The sequence below is a fragment of the Marmota marmota genome, unplaced genomic scaffold (genome assembly GCF_001458135.2).
Source record: "Marmota marmota marmota unplaced genomic scaffold, marMar, whole genome shotgun sequence".
Taxonomy (NCBI): Eukaryota; Metazoa; Chordata; class Mammalia; order Rodentia; family Sciuridae; genus Marmota; species Marmota marmota.
The window spans coordinates 1,940,388-1,956,047 of NW_026000153.1; the positions used below are offsets into that span (position 1 = coordinate 1,940,388).

The 15,660-nt window shown below is 33.4% G+C and overlaps 2 protein-coding genes across 11 annotated transcripts in view; one reads left to right on the forward strand and one right to left on the reverse strand.

Moving 5' to 3' along the window:
- Positions 1–10,029, forward strand: part of Pals2 (protein associated with LIN7 2, MAGUK p55 family member) — a 162,160-nt gene extending 152,131 nt beyond the window's left edge. For all 9 annotated transcript variants that reach the window (XM_048786345.1, XM_015490139.2, XM_015490133.2 and 6 more), the window contains one exon: positions 6,272–10,029. In XM_048786345.1, the coding sequence (XP_048642302.1) occupies positions 6,272–6,448 (177 nt within the window). In that variant the 3' untranslated portion in view covers positions 6,449–10,029. The remainder of the gene's footprint in view (positions 1–6,271) is intronic.
- Positions 10,030–14,521: 4,492 nt separating this feature from the next.
- The window catches only part of Gsdme (gasdermin E), a 66,298-nt gene continuing 65,159 nt past the window's right edge, over positions 14,522–15,660 (reverse strand). For both annotated transcript variants that reach the window (XM_048786349.1, XM_015490141.2), the window contains exon 10: positions 14,522–15,266. In XM_048786349.1, coding sequence (XP_048642306.1) covers positions 15,033–15,266 — 234 coding nt within the window. In that variant the 3' untranslated portion in view covers positions 14,522–15,032. The remainder of the gene's footprint in view (positions 15,267–15,660) is intronic.

Here is a 15,660-nt window from a genome sequence, read left to right on the forward strand (position 1 = left end):
AAAAAAAAAAAAAAAAAAAAAAAAAAAAAAAAAAAAGCACTGGGTTCAAAATGGTGACAAACTTTTTACCTAATGATTTTAGCAAGCTTTTGCTCTTTGCCTGGATCAGTTATTGTTTTGTTTTTAGGAATGACAAAGTGGTAATATTCTAAGTTTGTTATTCCTTCTGCATATATAAAACTAGAGTTCTTCTTTAAAAGACCTCAAAAATTTATAACACTGAGTGCCTATTTTTAAAAAATAGACTCCCAAATAAATACACTTATGCTCCACCTCAAAGCCTTAGAAAAGGAAAAACAAATTAATTCCAAAATCAGTAGAGGACAAGAAGTAATTAAGATCAGAGCCAAAATTAATGAAATGGAGAATAAAAAAATAATACAAAGTATTAATGCAAAAAAGAGTTGGTTCTTTGAGAGGATAAACAAGATTGACAAAGCCGTAACTAAACTAACCAAAGAAAAAGAAGCTGGGCACTGTGGCGCACACTTATAATCCCAGCAGCTTGGGAGGCTGAGACAGGAGGATCACAAGTTCAGAGCCAGTCTCAGCAAACTCAGTGAGACCCTATCTCTAAATAAAATACAAAATAGGGATGGGGATGTGGCTCTGTGGTTGAGTGCCCCTGGGTTCAATCCCTAGTACCAAAAAAACCGAAAGAAAAGACCTAAATTAACAAAGTGAAAAAGGAGATGTCATCACAGATACTTCTGAGATCCAGAGGAAACTTTTGAAAATTTATACTCCAGTAAGCTGGAAAATGTAAAAGACATTGACACATTTCTAGATACATATGAAATTGAACCAGGAAGCTGTAAAATACCTCAACAGACCAATATCAAGTACTGAAATTGAAACAGCAGTTAAAAGCCTTCAAAGAAAAGCCCAGACCCAGATGGATTCTTAGCTGAGTTCTACAAGTGTTAAAGAATTAACACTTGTCTTTCTCAAATTATTGCATGAAATTGAAAGGCAGAGAACACTCCCAAATACATTCTAGGAAGCCAGTATAACTCTGATATCAATACCAAAGACACATAAAGGAAAGAAAACATCAGAAAAATATCCCTGATGAACACAGATGCAAAAATCCTTATTAAAATACTAGAAAACCACATTCAGAAAACACATAAAGCAGATAATATACCATGATCAAGTTGGTTTCATTCAAGGGAGACAAGTTTGGCTCAACATACACAAATCAGTAAATGTAATTCAGCACTTAAATAGAATTAAGAACAAGAATCATTATAGTGGATGTAGAAATGGCCTTTACTAAAACCCACCACCTATTTGTGTTAAAAACACTGGAGAAACTATAGGGACATAAGAATTTAACCTCAACATTATAAAGGCTAGATATGACAGATCCAAAGTTAACATCACATTGAATGGAGAAAAACTTAAAGAATTTTTTCTAAAATCAGGAACAAGATGTCCACAAGATCACCACTTCTATTCAGTATAGTTCTTGAAACTCTAGCCAGAGCAATCAGGCAAGAGAAGGAAATTAAGGAAAAGAAGTCATCAGACTATCTATCTCTCTTTGCTGAAGACATGATCCTATTTTTGGAAGACCCAAAAAACTCCACTAAAAACTTCTAGAACTGATAAACAAATTTTTTAAAGTAGCAGGATACAAGATCAAATTGCTTTCCTGTATTCCAATAATGAATCTACTAAGAAAGAAATCAGGAAAACTATGCCACTTACAATAACCTAAAAAAAGAAAAATACTTGGGAATTAATCTCACCAAGAAGGTGAATGTTCTCTACAATGAAAACTACAGAACACTGAAAAAATTAAAGAAGACCTTGGAAGATGGAAAGACCTCCCATATTCTTGAATAGGCAGAATTAATATTGTCAAAATGACCACACTATCAAAAAACAATATACAGATTCAATACTTTCCTATCAAAATACCAATAACATTCTTCACAAAACTAGAGAAAAACAGTTCTTATATTCATTTGGAAGAATAAGAGACCCAAAATAGCCAACACAATCCTGAGAAAGAGGATAGATGGAGCAGGCGCCACAATACATGAACTCAAATTATACTACAGAGCTATAGTAACAAAAACAACATGGTATTGGCTTCAAAATAGACATGAAGACCAATGGAATAGAATAGAAAAGAAATCACATAGACAAACCCAGACACTTTTGTAGCCAGCTGATAGGGATCAGATACCATAATGATATAGGGAAGATCACTGGAGTTAATATAAGGAGATTGAGAGGGAAGGACAGGAAATGGGGAGAAATATGGAATGAATTTAACAAAATCATTGTATGCATATATAAATGCACAACAGGGAATTTTGCTTTTATGTATATGTAGAAAGAACAAAAGTAAGATCAATAGAAGGAGAACAGGAGGAGGAGGGAAGGGAAAAAGCAGGGGAAAGGGATTGAAATTAAATTTCATGCATGTATGATTTTTGTCAAAATAAACCCAACTACAAGGTATTACTATAATGCTCTAGTTTATGGAGGAAAGGCAGGATACATGCCTGACTCTACCTTTATGGGTCAGCTTGCAGAATAATGAATGGGTTTGTTCCCTGTGGCAGCTATTATTCCTATAGATGTTCAAATTGTCCCATCGTTGACCAGTGTGAGCCTATTTTAGTTGGTGCTGAATACTTTTTTTATGAGCCCAGTGGTCTTGGATAACTTCCTTGCTATCTGATATGATAGATATTCTAGGCTCATCATTTTCATTTTCAATTCTAGGCCAGAAATCAAACATTTTTCAAAAATGTTTTGGTTTCTTTTAGAGTAAATGGTATTTTAAGACTGTAATACAAGGATGCAATGCATATTGTCTCAAGGTTAATCATTGTTTTTAGCTAGACCTTTTTATATTAAAAAAAGCTAGGATAGGGCTGGGGCTATAGCTACGCGGCAGAGCACTTGCTTAGCCTGTGAGGCACTGGGCTTGATCCTCAGCACCACATAAAAATAAACAAATAAAATAAAAGTGTTGTATTCATCTACAACTACAAAAAAAAATTTTTTTTTAAGCTAGGATACATGCTTTTCTGTTTGTACATTTAAAGGACACTGTGTCATGAATTCATACTGATTTTTCCCAAAATCCTTTTATCTTAAAACTAATTCCTTTCCTTATTGCTGAATATATATCATAGTTTTCAGAAACATTGGGAAAGTCAGACTAATCACATAATTGTTCATTTGTTTTATCTGACAGTACAAATACAACAGTCTGAGAAAAAAAAATCTTATCAACAGTACCACTTCTGGTGTGATTTCTGTGAACAGCCCCCCGCCCCAAACACATATGCCCAGTTCTTTGTATCTTTAGAACACATACCACCAAATCACTCTGGTTTTGTTTTTGTTTTCATTTTTGTTTTTTGGCGGGGTGGGTACCTGAGATTCAACTCAGGGACACTCAACTACTGAGCCACACCCCCAGCCCTATTTTGTATTTTATTTAGCGACAGAGTTTCACTGAGTTGGCTTAGCGCCTTGCTATTGCTGAGGCTGGCTTTGAACTCTAGATCCTCCTGTCTCAGCTCCCTGAGCTGTGGGGCTACAGGCATGCACCACTGTGCCCAGCCAAATCACTCTGTTTAATGTGACCTACAATACTTCCTATGTACTTAGGTCAGTTATTATTCTTTTTGATGCTTAAATTATGCTTTCTTCAGCTAGTAAGAGCCTATTCAGTTTGACTTCCGAGTCTTTTTAATACAACCCTAGTAGTTTTTGATTCTTTGCTTCCTAGTATGACAGGCTGTTCCAGGTTATTCTTATATATTTCCTGACAGGGAACCAGCCATCCAGATGCCCTGATTAGAGATAATCTAGGCTTTCAGGGTGTACATTCAACTCTGTTGGACATAGTTTCTAGGCCTTTCAGTGGTCAGAGAGAGGATACAATTTTTTGCTTTAAAAAACATACACAATTAGCTCAACTTGATAGTTCCAATTCAAATTTTATGTTTTATTTGCCTTTTTGCTTCTTATGCTAAAAGTCTTGGTTCCTGATGACATTAACATATTTCTTATTTTGCATATATATAAACAAAGTATACACATATAATTTCTGAGTAACTCTTAATAACAGTATGGTTTTGAAGTTTTAAGTGTCAAGACTTTTATTTAATATTTGAGGATATAGCTATCCCACAAGGTATTGAGTTATTTTGTTTTGAAGTCATTAAAATAGTTTTTTTCTATATGATTAGGCCACTGAATTGAAACACAGGTTTGTTTCATTTTGATTTTGATATCAAGGTATTACCCTTTTTTTCTATTTGCATTTAAATTTGTTGTATAATTCTGTATAACATTTTCATAGTTTCAATGTAAATTTTAAAAACAAACCTACCTTTTCTCTGTCCTGTCCACTCTCTTCCCTCCCACCTACAAAGGTGGTCATTTTTGGTAACCATTTTTTTTTAAGTATATATGGTTACCTTCCTTCCCCCATTTCTTACATAAAAGGTATCTTAGTCTCTTAGTCTGTATAATAGAAATAGCATATTCTGGAGCTTATTCTATAAAGAGATTCTTTATTCCCCTTTCTGTCTATATTTCACTTTTTGTTACAGGACTTTTTTTTAACAAACCAGATTGCTAATGATAATAATAGGTAAAACTTGTTTTCATGTTGAATTATGATCTTGTTATAAAATTTACCATCAAAGGTATTTTAGTTGTTTCAAACTTATTTAAAAGTCTCCAGGGAAGTGTTCATGGGTATTCAGGTTCCTTGGTCATAGTGGTGAACCCACTTCTCTGTAAGCTTTTTCTTAGGTGTTTTCACCAAAACCACTTATATGCCTCCATTGTTATGCTGATGATGTACTAGCTAGCCTAGACCTAGGATACTTGCCTTGTCACCTACTTTACATCTCCTTTTGGATGTCTCACAACCACATGGGTGTCTGCTACATACAAAGTAGAACTTTTTGCCCTCCACCCCCCCCCAAAAAAAAAATCATGCTGTCCTCGTCCTGCATAACCCTTACTCTACATCTTCTATAGCCACCCATTTACTCAAACTGCAAATGTAAGCACTAGCCTTAATGTATTCATTTTCTTCTCTTTCCACATGTAGCCCATCAGCTAATCCTGATGATTTTATCATTAGAATAAATGTCCAGGCTGGTGTCTTTTCCACCCTCTCTGCCACCAGCCTTGCTGCATCCACTCATGTCAGATCACATTTCCCTTCATTGTATTGAAACCCTCCAGGCCCTAGCCCTAATCCCCAGCTCTCCATCCACTCTGGTCTTCTTTTAGTCATTTAAATATACCAGGCCCATTGCCCACCTTTGGATTTTGCACTGTTATTTCCTCTGCCTGCATTGTTCTTTCTACTGCTATACACATGACAACCTTCTTATTTTCCCTTACTTTCTCAGCATGACTTTATCTAGAGCAGATGTTAAAATTCTTTATCCCCAGTTTGTTTCTTTTATAGCACTTATTACAACATGCAATTTTTTGTGTTTATTTATTTGTTCCTTACCTGTCTCTTTCACTAAAAGTTAGGAACTCTTTCTGGTATTCATGTTTATATCCATCAGGTCCAAAACAGTAGCCACTTTAATATGAGCTTGGTAAATATTTGTAGAATATACAGATATATAATGAAATTCCCAAAACACTTGGAATTTCATGAAAAGCTCTGCCTGCTCTTGCAGAACCTATTACTGAAGTACTCCCTACAGCATTCCAAAATGACTAAATATTTCATGAAATATAAATAATACTAACACAAAAAAATAACTAAAAGTGTGTATGAGTGTATGTTTTGGTGGTAAATGGCTAGCATGTGGGTAGTCTTCAAAACACACTTAAGATTCTGAGATTATTAGTAAATTGGCTTTTATAAATAGCCACCACAAGTTGGACTCCATGATTTACATGGGCCAGAAGATAAAAATCTTCTGAAATAGAAGAATATAGAAACTAGAAGCCAATAACCTGCAATAATTCTTTTATTACTTTAGATTAACTTATGATTATTGCTAATGATTGTTGTCAACAGCCTTTCAGTTAGAAATTTTGTCCAAATATCAATGAAACAGAAGGTACAGAATATTCAAAAATACACCAAAGTAGGTGAAAAGAGTAAGATATGAATAGATGATAATGTCCTTTTTTAAATTTTGAGGATTAATATCAGAATTACAAAAAATGTCCAACCTACATATTTCTTACTTTTAGTTTGAGCAAGTAAATATGCATTACAATACAAACATTTCCTTCTAAAACTCTTCAACAGGACTCTGACTTGAAGAAAACTGTGGATGAAAGTGCACGGATTCAGAGAGCATACAACCACTATTTTGATTTGATCATTGTAAACGACAATCTCGACAAGGCCTTTGAGAAACTACAAACTGCCACAGAAAAACTAAGAATGGAACCACAGTGGGTCCCAATCAGCTGGGTTTACTGATGATTCAATAAGGTTAACAATTAAATAAAACTTTTAAAAAGTGACTCAACAAATAAATCTTGTACTGAGAAAGTACATGCACAGATAGAAGATACCTGCCAAATCTAGGCATTTTTATTGTGTAGATTGAGATAACAGTACACTATTCTGAATTTTTATATAAAATGTGGTTGAAAAGGTGTACTAATATATAATTTATCTTAATTTTTCTAACTTTCTATGGATAATCTTTCTATTCATATCATAAAGAAATGCGTTGAAGCATTTTGTATATGTTTTGATTTACTACCCTTGCCTTTTTCATCAAAGAAATTTTCCAGTCATTCACACTAACATTGGTCTCACATTTTCACTGTGATAATGAATACTTGAAATAGTTTTGTAAAGCTGTTGTTCAGTTCGGTATTTAAGTAGTGAAGGGTCACTTACTCTAATTAGAAGAAAATAGTAGTTATTGACCTACCTTCTTGATCAAATTTCTTACAGAAACAAAATCTTAATGTCAGTGTCAGTTAGTCTTCTACCATTTAAAGACTTGAACATGAAAAGTCTGTTCAAGGCCACATATTTTTCATTATTTCAGAGATGTATGGCTATCCATTCTAATTTGTACAAATAGAATAGTCTTTTCATTTGTCATTAGTGAAAAAATGAAGAGCAATACCTTGCACTCTCCTATGAGGTTCTTCTTTTCATTTATTGCCATGACATGCTGATGCTAACTAATTTAGCATATACACATAAGCTCGGGCTAGAAGCAAGGTCATGCAGACTAAGAGAGTGCCTTATCCTGTAAAACCTTACACAAAATGATGCTTAAAGAAAGTTTATTTATTTTATATGTAAAACTTATTTGAACCAATTACTTTAGTTTTCCTTAAAGAATATGGTCAGCAAAATATGGCTCTGCAAATTTGTGTAATGTTTGACAATTTAAGTTTGCAGTTAGTAGTTTTTTGTTGTTGTTTTTTTTTTTTTTTTTATGTGAATGATCATCGTGCTTTTTGAAATACATGATCAATAGGGTACTTGTTCTATTTGTTGCGTCAAAGATTAAATCCAAGCCAGACACAGTGGGACACACCTGTAATCCCAGCAGCTCTGGAGGCTGAAGCAGGAGAATCGAAAGATCAAAGCCAGCCTCAGCAACAGCGAGGCACTAGGCAACTCAGTGAGACCTTGTCTCTAAATAAAATACTGAAAAAAAAGGACTGGTGATGTGGCTTAATGGTTAAGTATCCCTGAGTTCAATCTCCAGTACCAAAAAATAAAAGATTGAATCCACTGAATAATTTACAAAATTTGAGAGTAACTGTCAGCTGTCATGTACACATACACGTATATACACACACAATACATATGTATAATATTACATATACTATGTACTATGTATGTTAAGTAATTTTTATATTTTTTTATATTTCTCTTAGGAAACAGACTTTTTTGTTTAATGATTAGGAAAAATGTCCTCTTTAAATGCATTGATATAATACACAAATTTCCACATTCACCTCTGTTAATATCTTCTTCAGGATTCTTGGATGGTATAAATTCTTCCTAAAACATATTCAGATATGCAGCCATCATTAAACTAAGTTAACCATATTCTATGTTACAGTTAACTTTTCATATATACAATATTCACACTTTTAAGGGTTTGGTGCTTAACTATTGATGATCATCTTTGTCTAGTGGCCTCAGACACCTGGCTGCTGAATGTGTTTCTCCCCTCATCCAAGCTGTCACATGGAGTGCCAGCTGGGAAGAGAAAATATATGGCAATAAACAGTATTCACACTGTGTTTTAAATCATTTTCACAATGAAATGATATACACAAATTGCTGTATTATTAAAATTGGAAAGCTATAGATTTTTTAAAGTTCTAATTCCAGAATCACATAGCCGGTTCATAAATTTGTTTTTCTTTTAAGCTACATGAATCAAACGCACAGTATCAAGTTGGTGTCCTGTGACTTAATGTTTTAACACACTGTAAAGTTTAAGAGAAATTTCAGTTCTGCACTCTCAGGAAATGCACAGTATTATCCAGTGTACCTTCATGCTGCTCCATGAGGCCTATCTAAACAGCTGTGGGATAACTCTTGCAGCACAGGAGTTTGTCCACAAAATATTTCCACCTTCTTGGTACAACAGAGATGACTTTCACATATATATTTTTAGCCTTGTGTGATATAAAAATGCATATTATCTGGAATATAGTCTATACTTAAAGAAATTATTTCTATAATAAATGTATTTATAATTGATTACATAATTAATGCAGATTACGTTCCTCCTAATATGGAATGAAATGATGCAATTTAGTTCATTTCAGCATAGATGCAAATGCTGAAGAAAAATAAATTCAGAAAAGTTCATTGTATCTCAGTGAAGAGTCACCAAACTTGAAACCCAAACAAACTAGCAGTGCTGTGCTGAGGCAAAGAGGCCCAGAGATTCTACCCTGGATTCTTCCTAGATAATATGATCAAAGAAATGTGTACAAGATAATAAGACTTTTTTTCTGAAAGCTTTACTGAAAAGAAAATGGTTTACAGTGATATTGAACAATTATAATAGATACAGTACACACACACACACACACAGGTGCTTTGGAGATACATGGCGTGTTGATACATGAATGCAAATGAGGGTTGCTTATGGACTGTGAGTGTCCACGTTCAGCATTCAAGGCATGACTATTTATAGACATTAAAGGTTATATATTTTCAAATGTTTAAATGCCCATAGAAGTAAAGTCCCTGAATAAGTCATTTAACTAGAGCTACTGGAGTATGCTTTATACCCTACAAGTAGAATTTTCACTTTCATTACAGGTATGATTTTATTAGGCAATCTCCATTTTTATTTGATATTTATATAATATCAAATGTCAAATACATCAGGGGTTTTTTTTTTGTGGCCAACTTTGTACAATTGCTGACCATAGTTCTAAAATAGAAATTGTTTCAGAAAACCAGTATTACTATAGCAATAGTAGCCTAAACCCAGATTCTAGAATCTAGTATAATAGCCTATAAGGAGTTACCTTTAAAACAGCAAATTGGTTATTAAAACAAATTTAGAAAATAATCCATAGTTATACTCAGTACAAAAAAAATATAACCCAAATTAGCAATAAAAGCCAATAGCATGACATTATAGATTATGACCAGATATTGTTTTGGCCATAATATCCTAATGACAATAAAGCACTTAGATATAACACATGTCATGATCCTGTGATTGGAGTTGATTTTTAAGATGGATAGCCAGAGTTAGGTATAATTTTGGATTAAAAAATTCAAAATGAAGAAGCTTTGAAAATTGGTCAAAATAATAATCTACTTAAATTTTTTGTGACTTCTGAAACAATACTCCATTATTCAGAAATCACAGGCTAGATAGAACAATAATTTTACATAATCTTTATACTAAATATGGAAAAGGCAACCCTGAAGTTTTATGTACATAGATCTTTTTTTTAATGTTTGAGTTGACGTGTGTGTATACACCTCTGTGTTTAATATGTGATATCCTCTCAAAACATACAATTAATAAAACCAAATATACTCACCAATTTATGATAGCCAGTGTTCTAAAATTTTAATCTCAAATTCCTAGGTAATTAAAACTGTTTTAGATTGTTTTGAAAGGCTTGATTCTACCTTTAAATTGACATTAATCTCCTTTCTGAAAAATATATGAGAAGTTCAGAAAATTATTGTTCATGATTATAATTTAATTTCCTTAAGGAAAAAAAAGAGTTCTGGATGGAAGCATCTTGGGAAATATTTAACCCTTCAATTTAATTTGTTGATAAGATTCAGGCTTCAAAGTTGTGAGACATGCCACTCCTTGTTTGAAGGGATTTGCTGTGAGAATTCATGTAATAACATGTAATATATTTGAAGTTCTTAGGAGAAATTCAATATTTTAAATAATGGGATATTGTATATAGTGCAAGCAAATATTTACAAACTTTTAAGAGTACATTTAATTATTCAGCATCTTATCAGTTTTTATGTAAGTGTATGTTATATACCTGAGGAAGATGATGTTCTATAGTTTTGTAAGGTTATTTTTTAACTGCATATTTATTCTAGTTTTTTTCAAGTTATATTCTTTTTTTAAAAAAGATTTCTTATATTCCATCATGTTACCATGTGTGTTTCTGGAATGAGTTTTGAAAAATTCACAATCAAATGTAAGTCCTCAGTGCATTAGAAAGCAAGAAAATGATGGTATCGCATTTTTAAGGTAAGAAGCATGACTTATGCCACTTTGGCAAAATAATCTCTCATGATAAAAGTGAAAATAGTGTCCTTCTAGCTATGATCCTAATTCTTCTACCATGTGATTTTTTGATAAACTTTACATCTACCTTTACATTTGTTATTCTACTTGTTAAGTAGGCTTAAGTTAATACTTGTCTTCGCCTTAAATGATTCGGAGTCATTATTTATAACTGAGATGTGGTAAGTATTTATTAGGTTACTTTATTAAATGTATTCACTTATTTTGAGGTTACTTTTCTTTCAGTTCCTTTGAACTGTACCTCTTTCTGAGGTCATGCAGTAGATGGTAAACACCGTTCAGGAATCCTACCTCCAGGTTTAAAACAGCCCCAAGGATGCAGTTCCAGCCTGGAAGAGGGTCTGCTCTGCTTTCTCAGCTATCCTAGTGAGGAGGTCCTTTTTAGTTTAGAATCCCATTCCAAGTCCAAACTTTTAGCAAATCTTATGCCAACCAGACTACTCACAAAATATAAGTAAGCAGTCCAGTACTCTTACATCAGAACAGACTGATCTTTGCCCCTTAAAGCTGCCCTACTTTATTGTTATGCCTAAAATTTATCACTGCAGCCCTATTACTTAACCCATAGTGTTAAGTTTAACAGACATCTATTTCTTTATAGGAAGAAACATTGACTGTTAGGTCTCATTAATGAACTTCAAATTTCAGATAATAGTTATTTCTCCTTATAACTGCTTCTTGGCCACTAGTTGATAATGCAGTGTTATGATAAATCTGATTTATCTTCACACACAGAAGGTCAAAAGCAGCAGTTCTTCTTTTTCTCCTTTTTCATACTAGCCTTTGTTGTTTTCTATTTTCTAGCACAACTGAGAACACGTCTATAGTTAAGATAAATGCTACTTGTATTTTGGAAATTAAATGATTTACTAGTAATAAATCAACCTTCTTTGAGTCCCATGAAGTAAGTAGTGTTGCTACTATAAAACAGAAGCCAAAGTCTTATTTTTTGGTGCTGGGGATTGAGCCCAGGTCCTTACAGAGCATGCTAAGCATGCCCTCTACCAGAGTAAGCTAAGCCCCCAGCCCTTTAAAGTAAAAGTCTTTATTGTACTTCATCCAACAGTAAGCCAGGGATAGCAACACCTAAAATATGACAGGCCATACATTAAAAAATTGGCTTTCCTCCTATCAGTCAAAATGGCCTAAGAACTTAGAGGAAAACTAATGAACTTACTGAAAATGGAAAAAATCACAGCAGTAAAAATTCATCAGTTAAGGACTGGGGATTGTAGCTCAGAGGTAATGTACAAGGCCATAGGTTCGTTCCCCAGAACCCAAAACAAAAAATCTTCATCAGTGTAAATTACCGACATCAAACCAAAAGTCATTACCAGTTAAAGTGTATGTTTCTTATTTTCTGAAATAAAAGTGGATAATTGTATAAGTAACATTGCTTTTAAGACAGAAAGCTTGTTCTGATAAATGTGATCCTAGAGAGAAATAACTTAGTCTGTTCAGAAAGAAAGAGATTTGATGCATAGCTCCTCTACATCTGTACTTAAAATATAAGGTGAATAGTTCTTTGGGCTATGTATCCTCTTTTAAGAAAAAAAAATTGCTGACTGGTTCTTGTATTTTCAATAACATTTTTTTAAGTGGTATCTTAGATTCTGTTGTGGAAGAATAAACAGTAGGGTTCAAGAACAAGTGCAATTTTCTGGATATTATATGTTGAGCTCTTTTAGGGTCCATGAGGGATATTTGATGTGAAACCTTGCTTCAGGAATTTTTTAATCCTTTTTTTTTCCAGTTCATTTCTGATATATCTTTCCTTTGAACACAAATGCATGCTATTTTTAACCTCTAGTCTTTGAAGTGATTATTGAAGAGAATATTTTTTTTAATGGAGGGCAAAATGCTTGTTAGCTATCTAAAAATCAAAGCTGAACAAGCTGCTTAAGTTTCTGATGAAAAGGTTTAAAAATAAAAATTAAATGCTATTGCTTTCTAAGTAATTGTATTCTAACTAGTTCCTGTATAAAAAAAACATTACTGCTGTTCTTGTATAAATAAAATTTTCCTGGAGTACAATTAAGTATTGATTTTTCAGTAACTTTCCCATTAATTCTTTTCACATATTTCCATATGCTATCAAGAACAAAAATTATTGAAATGTTCAATTTGTGAGATTACATACTCCTACTAAAATATTTTTGTACATATAAAGAAATAAATATTTACTATTGTAGAAATGTAGTGTTTCATGTATAGATAGAAGTGATTTGGAGACAAAATAACAGGACATCAGATTAGCTTTGGAAATTTTTTTTAAGTACTAGCAGTCTGTAAAAAAAAAAAAAAAGTTCCTAACATTATTTTTTTTTATCTAAATAAATTTTTTCCTTCCTCTGTTTTTTTAACAAGGAAACCCTAATCCTTGTTTCCTCTATTCTAACCTCAGCAAATGTCTGGCTTTTAAAGCCCACACACTGAAGGAAAGAATTGAAGAATTGGGGAAGATTAAAATATAGAATCATGAAAACAAGTCCTCAGCTTAGGTGGCACAAGTGTAAAGGCCATTTCCCAGCTCTCCAGGAAAGAGAGAAACTCTGGGGTGTAAGACAATAAGCTGACCTGCTGCCCCACATAGCATAGCCCACTGTCTGCAACAAGAGAGGACGTGAACCCCCCAAGGCTGGCAAGAGATGGAGGCACAGCCAAGGGTTCACACAGGAAACCTTTGTCAGAAAGTGCCCTTTGCAATTCTCCCAAGTTGTTTTCCAGCATTCCATCCTCACATGTGAGAAGTTGCTAGTCTAATGTATTTCAGATGTCTCCAGAGAAATTAGGTTTTTGTATTATTCATTCTTCCATCTTAAACAAACTTTGTTTTGTTTTGTTGTTGTTTGAATTAAGAGGATAATACATACAAAATCCTAACAGGAATAGGAAAAAATCTCCCTTTGCCTCTTGTCCCAACTTCTAAGTCCCTGAAACCAAGGGAGCCAATGCTTGGTTTCTTGTAAACTCTTTAAATACATATCAATATGTGAATGTTTCTTTTTTACACAAACTCATATTATACATTATTTGCTGTTCTTTATCTTCAGAAAACATGGCAAACAAAGACACATTTAGTGTCACCAATTTAATATTGCTCTCATTTTGCATATTCCTTTCCAACTTGTATATAAGGTAATTATTTTTGTATAGTTGCCACCACAATGTACTTTACTTCTTTCCCCCCTACATAGAATAAGCATTTGCATAAGGCATAGTGTCATCTTTTAATGAGTGATGAAAAGGTGTTTGCTTTATATTTTCTTTGTTGATGTTCATTAAACTCTAAGGGGAAGAAGGGGACTAATGTATTTCAGATGTCTCCAGACAAATTAGTGTACAAAGTTGAGGTTAAAAAAAGAAATGTGCTGAGCAATATGCTTCCCTAACCACTGCTCTTCCTCATCTTTAGTGGCTCCAGGTTCCAGATATATTACAGCAGATCCTGTTGATGGAACCTCTTGGGGATGCAGTCTAAGCTATTTATGATAGAAAGAAGTCAAAACAGAATAAAAAGCAAAAAAAAAAAATTTAAAAGTTCAAGTTTTCCTTGGATAGAAAGTATAGCAATGACAAATTAAATTACTACATGCATAGGAACTTTGTTCTAGATGTAGAATTAGCATATTCATCAAAACAAGGCAAGGTCAAATAAAGTAGATATAGCTAGAACCCACAGGCAGGGGTTTTTTTAATATTAGTGTTGAATTTGTTTTGTTTCATTAGTAAAATTTTGTTTTGCAGAAGAATACTCCAGGAACATTTACAGTTTATTTTTTAATCATCAAATATGTACAGTGCATCCAATACATAGCCAATTTTGTGACAAGAAATTGTCTTCCCTCAGCAGTCAAAATTTAAAATGAATTTTTGGATTAAAATGTCAAGACTATTCTGTGTTCACATGTAACAGAAAGTGGAAAATGTAAGAAAGTGATAGATGGAACAATTATTCTGGGGGAAAAAATAAAGGTTTGAATGTACACTAGGCTGGAATCTCAACTCTTCTCAGGTCCTAGAATCTATCTTGGATGTGGGTATCCACCATTTACCAGCATAGGAGAGATTCTAATGGAATGAAACTGTTTAAAGAGTCCCTTGTGTCATTCAGAATGCAGAAAGTCAATACTTAATGTGTTTTTTAATTCATTTCATTGATCAACTTTTAACATGCATTAGACCTAAATCCCAAATTATTATCTTAACAATTCTGAAACATACTCAGCTTTGCCAATATTGTATGCTTCTGATTGACAAATGGCATTACTCATGTTCTTTGCCTAAAGTATAGAGTCCATTCAGGGTAATACAGAGAATTAGTGGGAAAACATGAGAATCCTTCAGGACAACAGCTTTCACAGATGACTGTAGTCTCTCCAGGTTAATATTGGTTGAGGCAAATAAGCGTTGCACAATCCCAAACTTCTCTGTATCTTTCAGAGGAGCCAAAATTGGGTCTTCAAGATCAGATGCTCCACTATCAGACAAAGCATGGAACTGAAATGACATATTTAAACAAACTCAATTTAAAATGTCATAGAAAATCCAGTTTGACAGCAGCACGTTTCTAGGTAATTATGGAAAACTTGTGAGATGTAACAACATATATTGATCTAGACCACGACCTGAGTGAGACTTGATTTTTAACCAGTTTATCCCTAGAGTCCTCTGTCTGCATCCCCAGCCTGAACTCTACTTTCTTTCTAGACCCAATTAACTATAGTAGCTTAGGAAGATCAAATTTATATCTTTTTCATATATCAGTATGTAGAGTTCATCATTTTTTTGTTTTTATTGAGACCTAATTTGTACATAATTATAGGGTTCATCATGGTAAGTCACTGCATGTATACAGTGTGTAATAATCAAATCAGGGTAACAGGCATTTCCA